This window comes from Oncorhynchus kisutch, linkage group LG26 (genome assembly GCF_002021735.2).
Source record: "Oncorhynchus kisutch isolate 150728-3 linkage group LG26, Okis_V2, whole genome shotgun sequence".
Lineage (NCBI taxonomy): Eukaryota > Metazoa > Chordata > Actinopteri > Salmoniformes > Salmonidae > Oncorhynchus > Oncorhynchus kisutch.
The window spans coordinates 444,724-463,705 of NC_034199.2; the positions used below are offsets into that span (position 1 = coordinate 444,724).

At 42.6% G+C, this 18,982-nt stretch overlaps 1 protein-coding gene across 1 annotated transcript; it reads left to right on the forward strand.

Moving 5' to 3' along the window:
• Nucleotides 1-13,794: 13,794 nt before the first annotated feature.
• On the forward strand, nucleotides 13,795-17,525 carry kctd12.1 (potassium channel tetramerisation domain containing 12.1). Its single transcript, XM_020462257.2, has one exon. It carries the CDS (start codon nucleotides 13,840-13,842, stop codon nucleotides 14,713-14,715), a length of 876 nt encoding a protein of 291 aa, XP_020317846.1. The 5' UTR covers nucleotides 13,795-13,839; the 3' UTR covers nucleotides 14,716-17,525.
• The last annotated feature ends 1,457 nt before the right edge of the window (nucleotides 17,526-18,982 follow it).

Here is an 18,982-nt window from a genome sequence, read left to right on the forward strand (position 1 = left end):
TTGCCTGTTAGCACTATTATTAGCTTCACGTTTCATTTTGAGATCTATTGTTTTGGTTTTGCTGTGAGTTTCACTTAGAAATAAAAATATGTGGAACCCAGATCACGCTGCACTTTGGTCCAGTTATTATAACGAACGTGACAAAATGTTATATAACTGCCTTAATGTTGCTGGACCCCAGGAACTGCCTTGGCAGCAGCTAATGGGGATCCTTAATAAATACAAATAGAAATTAGTCAAGAAGAGGGTGTCTTGTCCTGCTCCTGAAATCTGCCGCAGCATTCATCCCAGGATCAGCAACAGAGAATTGGGGTAGGTACATGTCTGACATCAATGTCTGCACAAATACTATGATAATTCAATAATGTCATTTATATGGCAATGTATAAATAATGCAATAAATGTCACAACAGGTCTAAATATGTGTCATGACAGGGTTATGACCTTATTATGACAGGTATTGACATGGCTATGACCGTGTCATAATGTGTTATGGTGCTGGTGTCAAGTAAAGGGTTACCCATTTGTATATAAAATAAATGTATTCAAATTGGTAACAACATTAACAGCAAATTATATATATATTGTATATAACCAATTAAGACCATGACAACACTAATCTAAAACAATATTGTGTGCCTGTGTGTGTGGGGTGTGGGGGAGAAGAGTCAATGAGAGACAGATTTAAAATTGGGTGGGATTGGGTAGAATTCTAGATCTATGATTAGGGGCAACTCTATTTGAGGTAAGGTGGTATAGAGCCCGGTAATACACACAACGGGACAGTTTGGTAAGGAGAGCATACAGGAGAAAGAAGTCAGTAAAGCATCAGGTGTTCCTCCTTAGTTCTGATGGTTAGCTCTTCTCACCCTTAATTAGGACAAGTATAGAAAAATAAAGAATAGAATGAGAGAGCGAAAGCACCAGGGCTGGATAAAAAGACAGGTGACAAGGGACATATCAAGCTGGTGTGTATGTGTGTGAGTACTTGCCTTCCTAGAGGTCTTCATTCAAACTCAGTGAGCTCTTGGAAGAAGGGGGCGATGTAGAGGTTGAGAACAGCTGCTTCCTCTGGGCCACCTTGTCCTATTCTGACCTGACTTTCATACTCGCACAGCAATGGGTGTAGGCAACCTGGCACAGCTTCAATAAAACCTGTTAGGGACCGTCAAAAAAGTGCATGATCACAATTTTCAAATGTCAAAGGCTCTTCAACCACTTGACTTAGAAACCTAATTTCTATTGTACATAGAGATAGATGTATGTTACACGCCCTTGGGATTTCTAAAAAAAGTATTCATACAGTGCCTTGCAAAAGTATTCACCCCTTGGTGTTTTTCCACATTTTGTTGCATTACAACCTGTAATTTAAATGTATTTTTATTTGGATTTCATGTAATGGACATACACAAAATAGTCCAAATTGGTGAAGTGAAATGAAAAAATAACTTTCAAAAAATTTGACAAAATAAAAAACAGAAAAGTGGTGCGTGCATACAGTATGTATTCACCTTTGCTATGAAGCACCTAAATAAGATCTGGTGCAACCAATTACCTTCAGAAGTCACATAATTAGTTAACTAAAGTCCACCTGTGTGTAATCTAAGTGTCACATGATCTGTCACATGATCTCAGAATATATACACACCTGTTCTGAAAGGCCCCAGAGTCTGCAACACCACTAAGCAAGGGGCACCACCAAGCAACCAACATCATGAAGACCAAGGAGCTCTCCAAACAGCTCAGGGACAAAGTTGTGGAGAAGTACAGATCAGGGTTGGGTTTAAAAATATATATCCCACAGAGCACCATTAAATCCATGATTAAAAAATGGAAAGAATATGGCACCACAACAAACCTGCCAAGAGAGGGCCACCCACCAAAACTCAAGGACCAGGCAAGGAGGGCATTAATCAGAGAGGCAACAAAGAGACCAAATATAACCCTGAAGCAGCTGCAAAGCTCCACAGCGGAGATTGGAGTATCTGTCCATAGGAACACTTTAAGCCATACACTCCACAGAGCTGGGCTTTACAGAAGAGTGGCCAGAAAAAAAGCCATTGCTTAAAGAAAAAATTTGCAAACATGTTTGTGTTCGCCAAATGGCATGTGGGAGACTCTCCAAACATTTGGAAGAAGGCACTCTGGTTAGATGAGACTAAAATGGAGCTTTTTGGCCATGCAAACCCAACACCTCTCACCACCCCGAGAATATCATCCTGTGGGGATGTTTTTCAGAGACAGGGACTGGGAAACTGGTCAGAATTGCAGGAATGATGGATGGCACTAAATACAGGGAAATTATTGAGGGAAACCTGTTTCAGTCTTCCAGAGATTTGAGACTGGGACGGAGGTTCACCTTCCAGCAGGACAATGACCCTAAGCATACTGCCAAAGCAACACTCAAGTGGTTTAAGGGGAAACATTTAAACGTTTTGGAGTCAAATCCAATTGAGAATCTGTGGTATGACTTCCGCTGATCACCAGCGTAACCCATTCAACTTGAAGGAGCTGGAGCAGTTTTGCCTTGAAGAATGTGCAACTATCCCATTGGCTAGATGTGCCAAGCTTATAGATACATACCACAAGAGACTTGAGTCATTCACACACTTCAGTCATTCACACACACAGATTCAAAATGAATAGGAAATATAGTCAAGATGTTGACAAAGTTACAAATAACGATTTTTAATTTAAATAATAATTGTGTACTTCAAACTTTGCTTTCGTCAAAGAATCCTCCATTTGCCGCAATTACAGCCTTGCAGACCTTTGGCATTCTAGTTGTCAGTTTGAGGTAATCTGAAGAGATTTCACCCCATGCTTCCTGAAGCACCTTCCACAAATTGGATTGGCTTGATGGGCACTTATTACGCACCATACGGTCAAGCTGTTCCCACATCAGCGTAACAGGGTTGAGATCCGGTACCTAGAACGTGAAATGTACAATATACAACAATAAGATCAATCAATCACTGTGTACTGTGTGTGTGTGTGTGTGTGTGTGTGTGTGTGTGTGTGTGTGTGTGTGTGTGTGTGTGTGTGTGTGTGTGTGTGTGTGTTTGTGTGTGTGTGTGTGTGGGTGGGTGGGTGTGTGTGTATGGAGAATCCGAGAGATGACCTCCAGCTCATAGGCTATATGCAGCATAGATACTGGGGATTACATAACACTTTGGTCCAGTCCAAAATTACTTCCGGACAAATCAAATCAAAGTTTATTTGTCACTTGCGCCGAATACAACAGGTGTAGACCTTACAGTGAAATGCTTACTTACAGGCTCTAACCAATAGTGCAAAAAAAGGTGTTAGGTGAACAATAGGTAAGTAAAGAAATAAAACAACAGTAAAAAGACAGGCTATATTGGTTAGCCAATGTGCTGGAGCATTGGTTGGTCAGCCCAATTGAGGTAGTATGTACATGAATGTATAGTTAAAGTGACTATGCATATATGATCAACAGAGAGTAGCAGCAGCGTAAAAAGAGGGGTTGAGGGGGGCACACAATGCAAATAGTCCGGGTAGCCATTTGATTACCTGTTCAGGAGTCTTATGGTTTGGGTGTAAAAACTGTTGAGAAGCCTTTTTGTCTTTGACTTGGCACTCCGGTACCGCTTGCCATGCGGTAGTAGAGAAAACAGTCTATGACTGGAGTGGCTGGGGTCTTTGACAATTTGTAGGGCCTTCCTCTGACACCGCCTGGTGTAGAGGTCCTGGATGGCAGGCAGCTTAGCCCCAGTGATGTACTGGCCCGCACGCACTACCCTCTGTAGTGCCTTGCGGTCAGAGGCCGAGCAATTGCCATACCAGGCGGTGATGCAATCAGTCAGGATGCTCTCGATGTTGCAGCTGTAGAACCTTTTGATTATCTCAGGACCCATGCCAAATCTTTTTAGTCTCCTGAGGGGGAATAGACATTGTCGGGCCCTCTTCATGACTGTCAATGGGCAGCTCGTGGCTGTGCTTCCCTTTGTAGTCTGTAATAGTTTGCAAGCCCTGCCACATAAGACGAGCGTCGGAGCCGGTGTAGTATGATTCAATCTTAGCCCTGTATTGACGCTTTGCCTGTTTGATGGTTAGTCGCAGGGCATAGCAGGATTTTTGTAAGCTTCCGGGTAAGTGTTCCGCACCCTGAAAGTGGCAGCTCTACCCTTTAGCTCAGAGTGAATGTTGCCTGTAATCCATGGCTTCTGGTTGGGGTATGCATGTACAGCTACTGTGGGGACGATGTCCTCGATGCACTTATTGATAAAACCAGTGACTGATGGGCCAATCAGGTAGGATAAATGCCACCCACTATGCCAAAGCACATCCCCCACACCACTCAAGGGAAATCAACAGACCCCTAACCTACTGCCATGAGACAATGTTGAGTATAGCCCAAGAAGATCTCCCCATTAGCCCTGGGGGGCGCAAAACCAGACAGGAAGATTAAGTCAGTGACTCAAGACAACCAAGGAAGTTGAGTATAGTGAACAAAGCTTGGCATGACATGATACATCCTCCTAAGGATGGCATGGGAGAGTGCAAGCAAGCCATTGACTCAGCCCCCGTAATAGGGTCAGAGGCAGAGGATCCCATTAGGGAGTGGGGAGCTGGCCAGGCAGACACAGCAAGGGTGGTTCCTCTCGCCAGTGCCTTCCCACTTACCTTCGCACCACTGAACCATAACAATCATAGGATCTGCCTTATAAATTGGTCTTTAATAAAGACTTAAAGGTTGACATCGAGTCTGCTTCTTTCGCATGGATCTGCAGATCATTCCATAAAAGCCAGTGCCTTCCCACTTACCTTCGCACCACTGATCCATAACAATCATAGGATCTCCCTTATAAATTGGTCTTTAATAAAGACTTAAAGGTTGACATCGAGTCTGCTTCTTTCGCATGGATCTGCAGATCATTCCATAAAAGCCCTTCCGGGTAAAAGCCCTTCCAGCTGTTTCCTTTGATCAAATGTTTTTGTTCTAATCAAAACATCTAACAAGAAATGGGAGACTGTACGGCCTCCCGGGTGGCGCAGTGGTTAAGGGCGCTGTACTGCAGTGCCAGCTGTGCCACCAGAGACTCTTGAGTTCACGTCCAGGCTCTGTCGTAACCGGCCGCGACCGGGAGTTCCGTGGGGCAACGCACAATTGGCCTAGCGTCGTCCGGGTTAGGGAGGGTATGGCCGGTAGGGATATCCTTGTCTCATCGCGCACCAGCGACTCCTGTGGCGGCCCGGGCGCAGTGCGTGCTAACCAAGGTTGCCAGGTGCACGGTGTTTCCTCTGACACATTGGTGCGGCTGGCTTCCGGGTTGGATGCGCGCTGTGTTAAGAAGCAGTGCAGCTTGGTTGGGTTGTGTATCGGAGGACGCATGACTTTCAACCTTTGTCTCTCCCGAGCCCGTACGGGAGTTGTAGCGATGAGACAAGATAGTAGCTACTAACAATTGGATACCATGAAATTGGGGAGAAAAAGGGGTGAAAAGAAAGAAAAAAAAGAAATGGTAGACTGGGGGCTGAATGTAAGATAACATAGCTGTTGTCTGAAGAGATGGTTTGTGAGTCTGGTTTTAAATATCTAAATGGAGTGATGGATGTTCCAGCAGTTTCAGAGGGCTGCAGCTGCACTTAAGGCAGTGTAGACAAGGTCCCCAGTGGCCAAGAGTGTGGTGTTGGGGGTAATAAGGAAGTCGGAGTCAGATGAGTAGAGTGAGTGACAGGGGATTTAGGTGTGCCGCATGTCAGAGTGATAAAAAGAAAGAGCCAGGACATGGAGAGATTTGTAGCTGAGCAGTGGTGTTGGTGGTGAGTGGATGTGATGCTTTCCCAGGTTTTGGTGCAGAGGTAGGGAAGTTGCAGTTTCCAGTGGATAGAGTGAACAACTATGGTGTTTTAGAGGTTAATATCATTCGGACAATGTGCACAATGAGAAGTAGCATACAGCCTGCCTGAAAAGTTCTACAAAAGTCTGCAGCCTTTCTTTATACTATAACATCAGATAACTACCAAGAGGAGGGAGACCACTATCCTTTGCCCTCCCCCATCAGAATGCCTGCAAACAGATTGGGAGTTTAACGCCAAAATGGTGTACCCTTCAGGGTGAGCACTGAAGCTACAGAATTCTGAGCATATGGAAAAGGGTTGTCAGAGAGCCTATAGAGATGAGTGTTATGTAGAAGAGGGTTGACAGAGAGGCTATAGAGATGAGTGTTACAGTAGTACAGGTAAGAGGTGACAATCTGACAAACTGGTCAACACAATACTATTCAGAATACTATTCAGAATACCAATATCATACAAAGCAGCCACAACTGTCAGTAAGAGTGTCCATGATTGAGTCTCTGAATGAAGAGATTGAGATAAAACTGTCTAGTTTGAGTGTTTGTTGCAGCTCATTCCAGTTGCTAGCTGCAGCAAACTGAAAAGAGGAGCGACCCAGGGATGTGTGTGCTTTGGGGACCTTTAGTTTGGGTTAATTTGGCAGGTGGGGTGAAAGAGGAGCTATTACGATAGAGGAAACCAAGTCTAGATTTAACTTTAGCCTGCAGCTTTGATATGTACTGAGCAAAGGACAGTGCATCGTCTAGCCATACTCCCAAATACTTGTATGAGGCGACTACCTCAAGCTCTAAACCCTCAGAAGTAGTAATCACACCTGTGGGGAGAGGGACGTTCTTCTTACCAAACCACATGACCTTTGTTTTGGATGTGTTCAGAACCAGGTTAAGGGTAGAGAAAGCTTGTTGGACACTAAGGAAGCTTTGTTTTAGAGCATTTAAGACAAAATCCAGGAAGGGGCCTGCTGAGTATAAGACTGTATCATCTGCATATAAATGGATGAGAGAGCTTCCTACAGCCTGAGCTATGTTGTTGATGTAAATTGAGAAGAGCGTGGGGGCTAGGATTGAGCCTTGGGGTACAGCCAAGACAGCAGATTTTCTGACTTTATACACTGCACTCTTTGAGAGAGGTAGTTAGCAAACCAGGCCAAAGACCCCTTAGAGACACCAATACTCCTTAGCCGGCCCACAAGAATGGAATGGTCTACCGTATCAAAGCCTAGCCTACCTGGTTAAATAAAGGTGAAATAAAAATAAATAAATAAAAAATCATTGAGGACCTTTAAGGTTGCAGTGACACATCCATAACCTGAGTGGAAACCAGATTGCATACCCGAAAGAATACTATAGATATCAAGAAAGCCAGTCAGTTGGTTATTGACAAATTTTTCCAACACATTAGATAAACAGGGCAAAATAGAAAAAGTCCTATAACAGTTAGGATCAGCTTGATCTCCCCCTTTAAATAAAGGATCTCCCCAGAAAGGAGAGACAGGTTAAAAAGGTTGGAGATAGGCTTTGCGATGATAGGGGCAGAAACCTTAAAGAAGAAAGGGTCTAAACCATCTGACCCAGATGTTGTTTTGGGGTCAAGTTTAAGGAGCTCCTTTAGCACCTCGGACTCAGTGACTGCCTGCAGGGAGAAACTTTGTAACGGGGAAGGGGAAAAAGAGGGAGAAGCATCTGGGATTGTCACATTAGAAGGGGTGGGAGATGAGGAAATGTTGGACGGGCAAGGAGGCATGGCTGAGTCAAATAGGAATCCTGACTTACTGAAGTGGTGATTAAAGAGCTCAGCCATGTGCTTCTTGTCAGTAACAACCACATCATCACATTTAAGGGACATGGGCAGCTGTGAGGAGGAGGGTTTATTCTCCAGGTGTAACCATTTTCCAGAACTTCTTGGGGTTAGACCCACAGAGAGAGAACTGCTCCTGAAAGTAACTAAATGTGGCCTTCCGGATAGCCTGAGTGCACTTATTTCTCATTTGTCTGAACTAGAGCAAGTCAGCCTGAGTATGCGTGTGCCGAGCCTTTCGCCTAATGCAATACTTGAGGTGGAGTATCTCTGCAAGATCACGGTCGAACCAGGGGCTGAACCTGTTTTTAATTCTCATTTTCTTCATGGGGGCGTGTTTGTAAACAATACCACTGAAAATATAAAAAAATAAGGTCCAAGCGTCTTCAACAGAGGGAATCAAGCCTATTCTATACCATTTTACAGAGGCCAGTTCATGAAGGATGGCTTGCTCATGAATTCTTTTAATGACAAATCAGAACAGGTCGTTTCACTGAGAAGCCATTACGAACACAGGCTGTCAAACAGTGATCACTAAGGTAATTACAGAAAACACCAGACTGATACCCATCAGGATTATTTGTGAGGATAACATTGAGGAGAGTAGCCTTTTCTGGGTGTTTGGTGTCATACCTTGTGGGATCGGTGATAATCTGAGAAAGATTTAGGGAGTCCCATTGCTTTAGGACTTGGTCAGGTGATTTAAGCATGTCCCAGTTTAGGTCACCTAGCAGGACAAATTCAGACTTAGTGTAAGGGGCCAGGAGAGAGCTTAGGGCAGGTAGGGTACAGGCCGATGCTGATGGAGGATGATGACCCAGCAACAGTCAACAAAGAGCTATTTGAACGTTTAAAAACCAGCAAATCAAATTGTTTGGGGACAGACTTGGTAGAGACAACCAGGAACTCAAGGTGATCCTTGGTAAAGATTGCCACTCCCCCATCTTTGGAAGATCTGTCTTGCTGAAAAAGGTTATAACCAGAAAGGTTAACGTCAGTAGTCAAAACATTCTTCCTTAACCACGTCTCAGTAATGACAGACACATCTGAATTGGAACCCATATTTTCAATTGATCCATTTTAGGTAATAAGCTTCTAGTGTTAATGTGCAGAAAACTCTTTTACGAGAGCAGAAATCAGTGTAGCAGATATCAGGGCACAAGTCAGAATTGGGGCTAGCAACAATAGATGGGCCAGGGTGTACATTCACATTTCCAGATATCATCAACAGTAATACAATCAAGGCACGGCATAGGACAGGGAGAGCTCTGCAGTGTTTATTTATGACATCTGAATGTGCATCAGATGGCAACAAGATCCTATTTTACAGCAATTTCATCAGGCAACATGAATACAAATGTAATGAGGTCTGTGTGTAGCCGGGTGAAGGAGGGATGGACAGTGGGGCCCGCTGTAGTGGGGCTGGTGGAGGCGCTGGACGACCTCCTCCTCTCTCCCAACGATCCATCGTCTGCAGCACGCGATCCATGGTGGTGCCCAGACATTGCAATATGGTGCCCAGACATTGCTGGACGCGCTCCTCTCTCGCCACAGGGAGGGCGTCTGCTCCTGCTGACTCCATTCTTGGTGAGTAATTCTGTAATGAGGTCTGTGTATAGCTTGTGTAGAGGAGTCAGGCGCAGGACAGCAGATATGAATACACGTAATTTACTCAAAAACAGACAAATACAACACAATAAAGCGAGCCCACATAACGGACCGTATTGCATACAAACAATTACTCACAAACAGACATGGGGGAACAGAGGGTTAAATAATGAACAAGTAATTGGGGAATTGAAACCAGGTGTGTAAGACAAAGACAAACCAAATGGAAAATGAAAAGTGGATCGGCGATGGCTAGAAGGCCGGTGATGTCGACCGCCGAACGCCGCCCAAACAAGGAGAGGGACAGACTTCGGCGAAAGTCGTGACAACAAAGCCGGCGAGAGGTGGTTAGAAATGGATGGCATGCCAAAAGTCTCTGTAACCAATAGAGTCCTGAGTGTGGGAACAAACATAGTCTGTCCCACGATTGGTTAAAGAAAGTTTGTAGTCAACAAAGTATGCAGGAGTCATGAGGCAAATAGCAAAATGCACAAAAAAAAAATGAAATATATAACAACTTGGGGCTAGCCATTGTAAGTTCAGTGTCACTCACCCCAACTGTGCGTCTGTGCTGGAGGCGAGCGAAAGCTCGGGAGAGAGGGGTGAGTGTGGTGGATGTACCTGTTCCAAACAGGGAAAGACAGGCCAGGGCAGACGGTGAACAGAGAGGGGGGAGTGTGGTGAGTGTGGTGGGGTACCTGTACCAGACAGGGGGAGACAGACCAGGGAGAGAGGGGTGAGTATGGTGGGGGTACCTGTACCAGACAGGGGGAGACAGATCAGGGAGAGAGGGGTGAGTGTGGTGGGGGTACCTGTACCAGACAGGGGGAGACAGACCAGGGCAGACGGTGAACAGATCGCCAGGTGGAATCCAAGCAGCAGTGCAGCAGGCAATGGGAGTAGGTGTCACCCACTTGGAAGATGCTTTTATTTTTGGAGGCAGATTTCTTGTAGAAAATGCCAGTGATTGGTATTTGAACAGCAGGAGGGGGGCTTCAGAGGAAGCTTCAAAGACTCATGACACTTGTTGGGCCCAAAGCCCTTTACTTCACACCTTAGTGCTAATTGAGTGTGTATCTGGTCTGTCCTTTCAAGCCTGGGAGCTCAGTTCCAGTTTGGATGGTGTCCTCAGGTCTCTGCTGTTTGTTTGCTAGAGCACCCTCTGTATAACTTGGAAAAATAAAACCTTGGAAGCAGTAATCTCTCTGGTTAATTTTGGACAAAATTAGGTTGTAGGTTTGAAGTTCTGATCCGGAGCGAAGGCCATGATGTGGAGAGTAAGTTTACATTTACCTTATTTTACTATTTATTTTTAGATTGACCAATGGTGATTTATATACAGTTGAAGTCAGAAGTTTACATACACCTTAGCCAAATACATTTAACTCAGTTTTTCACAATTCCTGACATTTCATCCTAATAAAAATTTTGATTTGTAATAATGACAATTACAACATTACTGAATGAACACTTATTTAACTTAATATAATACATCAATAAAAATCCATTTAGCCTCAAATAAATAATGAAACATGTTCAATTTGGTTTAAATAATGCAAAAACAAAGTTTTGGAGAAGAAAGTAAAAGTGCAATATGTGCCATGTAAAAAGCTAACTTTAAGTTCCTTGCTCAGAACATGAGAACATATGAAAGCTGGTGGTTCCTTTTAACAGGAGTCTTCAATATTCCCAGGTAAGAAGTTTTAGGTTGTAGTTATTATAGGAATTATAGGACAATTTCTCTCTATACGATTTGTAGTATTGCCAGTGTAACAGTATAGCTTCCTTCCCTCTCCTCGCCCCCACCTGGGCTCGAACCAGGAACACATCGACAACAGCCACCCTCGAAGAAGCATTACCCATCGCTTCACAAAAGCCGCGGCCCTTGCAGAGCAAGGGGAACAATTACTCCAAGTCTCGGAGCGAGTGACTTTTGAAACGCTATTAGCTAGCCATTTCACATCGGTTACACCAGCCTAATCTCGGGAGTTGATAGGCTTGAAGTCATAAACAGCTCAATGCTTGAAGCACAGCAACGAGTTGCTGGTAAAACGCACAAAAGTGTTGTTTGAATGAATGCTTACGAGCCTGCTGGTGCCTACTATCGCTCAGTCAGACTGCTCTATCAAATCATAGACTTAGTTATGACATTTTATTATTATGTTATAACATAATAACACACAGAAATATGAGCCCTAGGTCATTAATATGGTAGAATCTGGAAACTATCATCTCGAAAACAAGACGTTTATTCTTTCAGTGAAATACGGAACCGTTCTGTATTTTATCTAACGGATGGCATCCATAAGTCTAAATATTCCTGTTACATTGCACAACCTTCAATGTTATGTCATAATTACGTAAAATTCTGGCAAATTAGGCGGCCCAAACTGTTGCATATACACTGACTCTGCATGCAATGAACGCAAGAGAAGTGACACAATTTCACCTGGATAATATTGCCTGCTAACCTGGATTTCTTTTATATGCGGGTTTAGAAATTTATACTTCTGTGTATTGATTTTAAGAAAAGCTTTGATGTTTATGCTTAGGTACAGTCGTGCAATGATTGTGCTTTTTCCGCAAATGCGCTTTTGTTAAATCATCCCCCATTTGGCGGAGTTGGCTGTCTCTGTTAGGAAGAAATAGTCTTCACAGAGTTCACAACAAGCCAGGTTAGGAGGCAATATTAACTAAATATGCAGGTTTAAAAATATATACTTGTGTATTGATTTTAAGAAAGGCATTGATGCTTATGGTTAGGTACACATTGGAGCAAGACAGTCCTTTTTCGCGAATACGCACCGCATCAATATGTGCAACTCAGGACATGCTAGATAAACTAGTAATATCATCAACCATGTGTAGTGATTATGATTGATTGATTGTTTTTATAAGATAAGTTTAATGCTAGCTAGCAACTTACCTTGGCTTCTTATTGCATTCGCGTAACAGGCAGGCTCCTCGTGTAGTGCAATGTAATCAGGTGGATAGAGCGTTGGACTAGTTAACTGTAAGATTGCAAGATTGAATCCCCGAGCTGACAAGGTAAAAATCTGTCATTCTGCCCCTGAACAAGGCAGTTAACCCACCATTCCTAGGCCGTCATTGAAAATGAGAATGTATTCTTAACTGACTTGCCTAGTTAAATAAAGGATAAATAAGGGTGTAAAAAAAAATATATATATTTAAAAAAATTGGCCAAATCGGTGTCCAAAAATACAGATTTCCGATTGTTATGAAAACTTGAAATCGGCCCTAATTAATCGCCCATTCCGATTAATCGGTTGACCTCTACTATGCATAGATAATAAACAGCAAGTAGCAGCAGTGTACAAAGCAAATGGGGGGGTCAATGTAAATTGTCCGGTTGCTATTTGATGAATTGTTCAGCAGACTTATGGCTTGGGGTAGAAGCTGTTAAGGAGACTTTTGGTCCTAGACTTGCCACTCCGGTACTGCTTGCCATGCGGTAGCAGAGAGAACAGTCTATGACTGGGTGACTGGAGTCGCTGACAATTTTATGGGCTTTCCTCTGACACCGCCTAGTATATAGGTCCTGGATGGCAGGAATCTTGGCTCCAGTGATGTACTGGGCTGTACGTACTACCCTCTGTAGCGCCTTACGGTCAGATGCCGAACATTTGCCATACCACTTGGTGATGCAACCGATCAGGATGCATTCTAAAGTGTTTTACTGTTGAAATTACAGAAAAGTATTACAGTGTAGTCTATTACAGTAAAATATTGCAGTTATGTTCAGAATAACAAATAGGCAAACAAATAAACAATTAGGCTATTTTTCACAGGTACAAATATGTCAGACTGTGGATTAAAATCAATATTGTGATCCAAACATTTTCTATGGTGACCTGACCTAGGCCGGGATTCAGGCCAATCACGGGTTATAGCCTCGGCATTGATGCTTTTAACAGACATTTTTAATTGAGATGATATTTACTGTGAATGGGATCTCCGCAAACGTGGGAACATTGCCTTTAAAAGCCAAAATGCCAATAACCTGCAAAAAAATATTGTCTCTTTAAATGTATGACTTATTCAATGTACCTTTCTTGTAACATGACTGATATAGGCTAATAGAGAAAACGATGGTACAATATCCCCACTGAGCAAAAACTGGTTGAATCAACTTTGTTCCCATGTCATTTCAACCCCAAAAATCAATAAGAGGATGTTGAATCAACGTGTAAAACTAATTGGATTTGCAAAAAGTCATCAACATGATGGTTTTTCGTCTTGTTTTCAACCAACGTTTAACCTAAATCCAATGACATGGTGATATTTGTTGTTGATTTGACATTGAATTCATCTTAGATTAAATCAAATTGATATCAAAACTAAACTTTAAACTGACATCTGTGCCCATTGGGTCCTGTCTCCCCTAGTCTCACCATTGTCATAGAATGCAGTCATAGACTAGGCCTACTGTAGGTCTATTGTTGGTGAAGAGTTAACAGTCATCATTCAAATCAGCTGTCTACTCTCTCCTCCCCCCGCAAGCACAGCATTACATAAACAAACCGCTAGACTTTCTGTCTCATTATTATAGGGATTCCAGTCGGTGACAGTAACACAGAACTGCGCGTAAAGATGGCAATGACGGACACAGAGTGGGGGAGCTCAAATCGAGACGAGTCTGGGTCCCCATTCTCTGAGATAATTGAACTGAATGTCGGGGGACAGGTGTATGTGACACGGCACATAACTTTGGTCGCCGTTCCAGACTCGCTCCTCTGGACCATGTTCAGCAAGAAGGCTCCAAAGGACCTGGCGCGAGACGGCAAAGGGCGCTACTTCTTGGACAGGGACGGTTTCTTGTTCCGTTATATTTTAGACTACCTGCGGGACCTCAACCTGGTGCTGCCTGATTATTTCCCCGAGAAAAGCCGGCTGCAGAGGGAGGCTGAGTTTTTCCAGCTGCGGGACCTGTCCAAGCGCCTGAGCCCCAGCATGAGCAAAGAGAACTCCATCAATGAGGAGATTTGCCAGAGCGACACCGAGGAGGGTGCACTTCAGTGCGGCACCGGGTCCTCCGGCGTTGGCATGGAAACTTTGCGCATGATGACTGCAATGAGCAGCGCTCGCTCCCAGTCTCTGGAGTCCAGAAAGTCGGGCTACATCACAATTGGTTACCGGGGATCGTACACTATAGGGAGAGATATCCAAACCGATGCCAAGTTCAGGAGAGTGGCGCGCATCACGGTGTGCGGGAAAACTTCCCTTGCCAAAGAAGTGTTCGGGGACACTTTGAATGAGAGCAGGGACCCCGACCGGCCACCGGAGAGGTATACCTCCCGTTACTACCTAAAATTCAATTTCCTTGAGCAGGCGTTTGACAAGCTGACCGAGGTTGGCTTTCACATGGTGGCTTGTAGCTCCACGGGCACATGCGCCTACACCAGCAATGACCCAAACGAGGATAAAATCTGGACGAGTTATAACGAGTATGTGTTCTGTCGGGACTAAAATGTTAATATGGTCACCACCTGAGCCCACCCACTGCCAACAGAAAATTACTGTTTTGTGTTTACTCGTGTAAATAGACATCTCATAATTACCACAAAGAGAATAGGGCCTGCATATTTGATCTTTGACATTGTCTTCAGCATATATTATTCAATGTCATTATTTAAAATATCTTTACATATTTAATGGGAAATAGCCACAGACTATAGGTGAATACACACTAACCTAGAATTCCGGATGTTATCATATGTTAATTTTCCTTGTGGAGATGGCTATTGAATGAATGAATTGAATGACATTTTACACACACGCACATGTAACAGATGTCCCATGAAGACAAGAAGACGGGTCATACTTGATAAATCTCTTGAGTTGTGTTTGTAAAGAAAGGACTGTCCAGCCAGCGATCCCAGAATGGTGTTTATTCTGAAGATAGACACAAAGGAGCACATTAGATGTGCCGGACAACAATATGTTGATTGCTGTGGATTAGTGATTTGTCTTTTAGAATGGAAATAACTGTGAATTAGCAGGGAGATAATGCGACCATTACAAATAGGGCATGCTAGCTAACTTGCTCTTACAGCAATGACATACAAAAGCACACCCCAGGAAGCCCTCAATATCTAACAGGTAACACACACACACACACACACATATATACACAAATTATACAAAACATTAAGGATACCTGCTCTTTCCATGACATAGACTGACCAGGTGAATCCAGGTGAAAGCTATGATCCCTTATTGATGTCACTTGTTAAATCCACTTCAATCAGTGTAGATGAAGGGGAGAAGACAGATTTAAGGAGGATTTTTAAGCCTTGAGACAATTGAGACATGGATTGTGTATGTGTGCCATTCAGAGGGTGAATGGGCAAGACAAAGGATGTATTTGCCTTTGAACGGGTATGGTAGTAGGTTCCAGGCGTCAAGAACTGCAACGCTGCTGGTTTTTCACACTCAATAGTTTCTCGTGTGTATCAAGAATGGTCCACAATCCAAAGTACATCCAGCCAACTTTTTTATTTTATTTTTAATTTCACCTTTATTTAACCAGGAAGGCTAGTTGAGAACAAGTTCTCATTTGAAACTGCGACCTGGCCAAGAAACAGCGTAGCAATTCGGCACATACAAGTTACACATGGAATAAACAAAACTTACAGTCAACTTGACACAACTGTGGGAAGTATTGGAGTCAACATGGGCCAGCATCCCTGTGGAACGCTTTCAACACCTTGTAGAGTCCATGTCCTGACAAATTGAGGCTGTTCTGAGGGAAAAAGGGTGGGTGCAACTCAATATTAGGAAGGTGTTCCTAATGTTTGGTATACTCAGTCTATCTATCTATCTATCTATCTATCTATCTATCTATCTATCTATCTATCTATCTATCTATCTATCTATCTATCTATCTATCTATCTATCTATCTATCTATCTATCTATCTATCTATCTATCTATCTATCTATCTATCTATCTATCTATCTATCTATCTATCTATCTATCTATCTATCTATCTATCTATCTATCTATCTATCTATCTATCTATCTATCTATCTATCTATCTATCTATCTATCTATCTATCTATCTATCTATCTATCTATCTATCTATCTATCTATCTATCTATCTATCTATCTATCTATCTATCTATCTATCTATCTAGAAATGTACATAGTGAACCCAGAGTATTTCAGAACGTGACCTACTGCTTGTATAGCAATATCAGACTAGGAAGAATTGACGTTCACAATCTCCTATCTGCAAGCATGACCAATGGCATAACACCTTATTGATATGTAAATTCAACCAACCAATAGGAATATGTAAACATACGCATGCACTTGATTCACATGGGAAACTGTTGAGCATTTTCCACCCAGCAGTGTTGCAGGTCTTGACACAAACCGGTGCACCTGGCACCTACTACCATACCCCATTCAAAGGAACTTGAATATTTTTGTCTTGCCCATTCACCCTCTGAATGGCACACATACACAATCCACAGCTCAACTGTCTCAATGTTTAAAAATCCTTCTTTAACCTGTATCCTCCCCTTCACTGATTAGAAGTGGACTTAGTGACACCAATAAAGGACCATAACTTACACCTGGATTCACCTGGTCAGTCTATGTCATGGAAAAACAGGTGTTCATAATGTTTTATACACTCAGTGTATACATGCCACCTTTCAGTTATTTCATAGACCGGTCACCATGGTTCCCTGCCACTGACTGGTAACCTTCAGTGTTGTTTTCTGAATCCAGTCTTGTTAAAAAATAAATTGAGTTGATTTATGTAAGAGATGATTTTGAATGTCCAAGAGTAATAGACATACATGTATTTCTACTTTATTTTGTGTACTAGAACTTCTACAGAGCCTATATTGACCTGAAATAACTTGCATTATTAGCCTACTAAGACCACATCTCTGCCGAGCTGACAAATGCAAATTCCTGTAGTAATAATGGTGTTGTAATGAAATTGGGTTATTTATCTGTGCGAGACTAGGCAATCAAAGCATTCCTCCCTGTCTCAATTTGCATGACAATGTTAAATTAACCCCCATCAGACTCCACTTTGTGATCCATAAAGTTAATACAACAGCGTATAGACATGGCAGAACATTATTGTATTATTTTACAGCATTTTAGTCAGCGTAATTCATTCATTAGAGGCTTGCGTTATCAAATAATGTATTTTCTACTTCATTTCACAGTAGTCTGATTGCCCAAAAATATGCATTTGTTTTGTTGCGTTGCATATTTGTTAACTTGTTCAGATACTGAAATAAAGTCTTCTGCAATTCTAACATATTGTCTACGCTAAGTTTACCACTGACTGAAGACACTGTGCTGGATCTTTCCTAACCATAAGTGGTTTCCATTTCTAGAGAGAGGGGCCATTACCCCTAGAGGGTTGCAGGTTCTAATACAGGGCTGTCGAGAGAAATCTGGTGGGAGTGAGCATCAGCATTCCAGGTGACACCTACTGCCATTGATCAAGGTACATAACCCCAAATCCGCTCAAGGGTCGCTGCTCTGCGACAGACTGTCATGTGTGGTGTGTCAAGTTGGGAACTTGTGTGTCACTTCATAGAAATGATCTCTTCATCGAAAGATGTTCTTGAATGATCAGAAGATTCTCTTCTATACAAATATTCTGTATAGATGACTCCCTTCAATTCATTTAAGTTCCTTCGCTGAATACACATATGAAAAATAACGTTTCACATTGAACAGCATCAATAATTGCCGAATCACATCTCTTTACTATCCGATTGCAGAGTTTTCAAACTTTGTACAACACATACATTACTTTTACATTTTGTGGAGAGCCATAAAAAGAGCCTATAACACCAATCACACTCATGTTCTCTCATCATGTTGGTGACAAGGGTGAGTTCTGCACTGGGAACAGACTGGTTGACCTACACCACCGGATGTCACAAGAAGGCCAAAAAGATCAACAAGAACAACAACCACCCAAGGCACTGCCTGCTCACCCCTTTACCATCCAGAAGGCGAAGTCAGTGCAGGTGCATCAAAGCAGGGACCGAGAAACTGAAAAACAGCTTCTATCTCAAGGCCATCAGACTGTTAAACAGCCATCACTGGCACAGAGAGGCTGCCGCCTACACAGAGACTCAAAATCATTGGCTACGCTAATAAATGTATTGCCAATCACGTTAAATAATGGCACTTTAATAATGTTTACATATCTTGCTTTACTCATCTCATATGTACGCTACCGTTGAAAAGTTTGTGGTCACTTAGAAATGTCCTTGTGTTTGAAAGAAAAGCAATTTTTTTGCCCATTAAAATAACATCAAATTGATCAGAAATACAGTGTAGACATTGTTAATGTTGTAAATGACTATTGTAGCTGGAAATGGCAGATTTTTAATGGAATATCTACATAGGTGTACAGAGGCCCATTATCATCAACCATCACTCCTGTGTTCCAATGACACGTTGTGTTATCTATTTCAAGTTTATCATTTTAAAATGCTAATTGATCATTAGAAAAACTATTTTGCAATTATGTTAGTTGAGTATCTGGAGCATCAGCATTTGTGGGTTCGATCACAGGCTCAAAATGGCCAGAAACAAAGGACTTTCTTCTGAAACTCGCCAGTCTATTCTTGTTCTGAGAAATGAAGGCTATTCCATGCGAGAAATTGCCAAGAAACAGAAATTCTTGTACAACGCTGTGTACTACCTCCCTTCACAGAACAGCGCAAACTGTCTCTAACCAGAATAG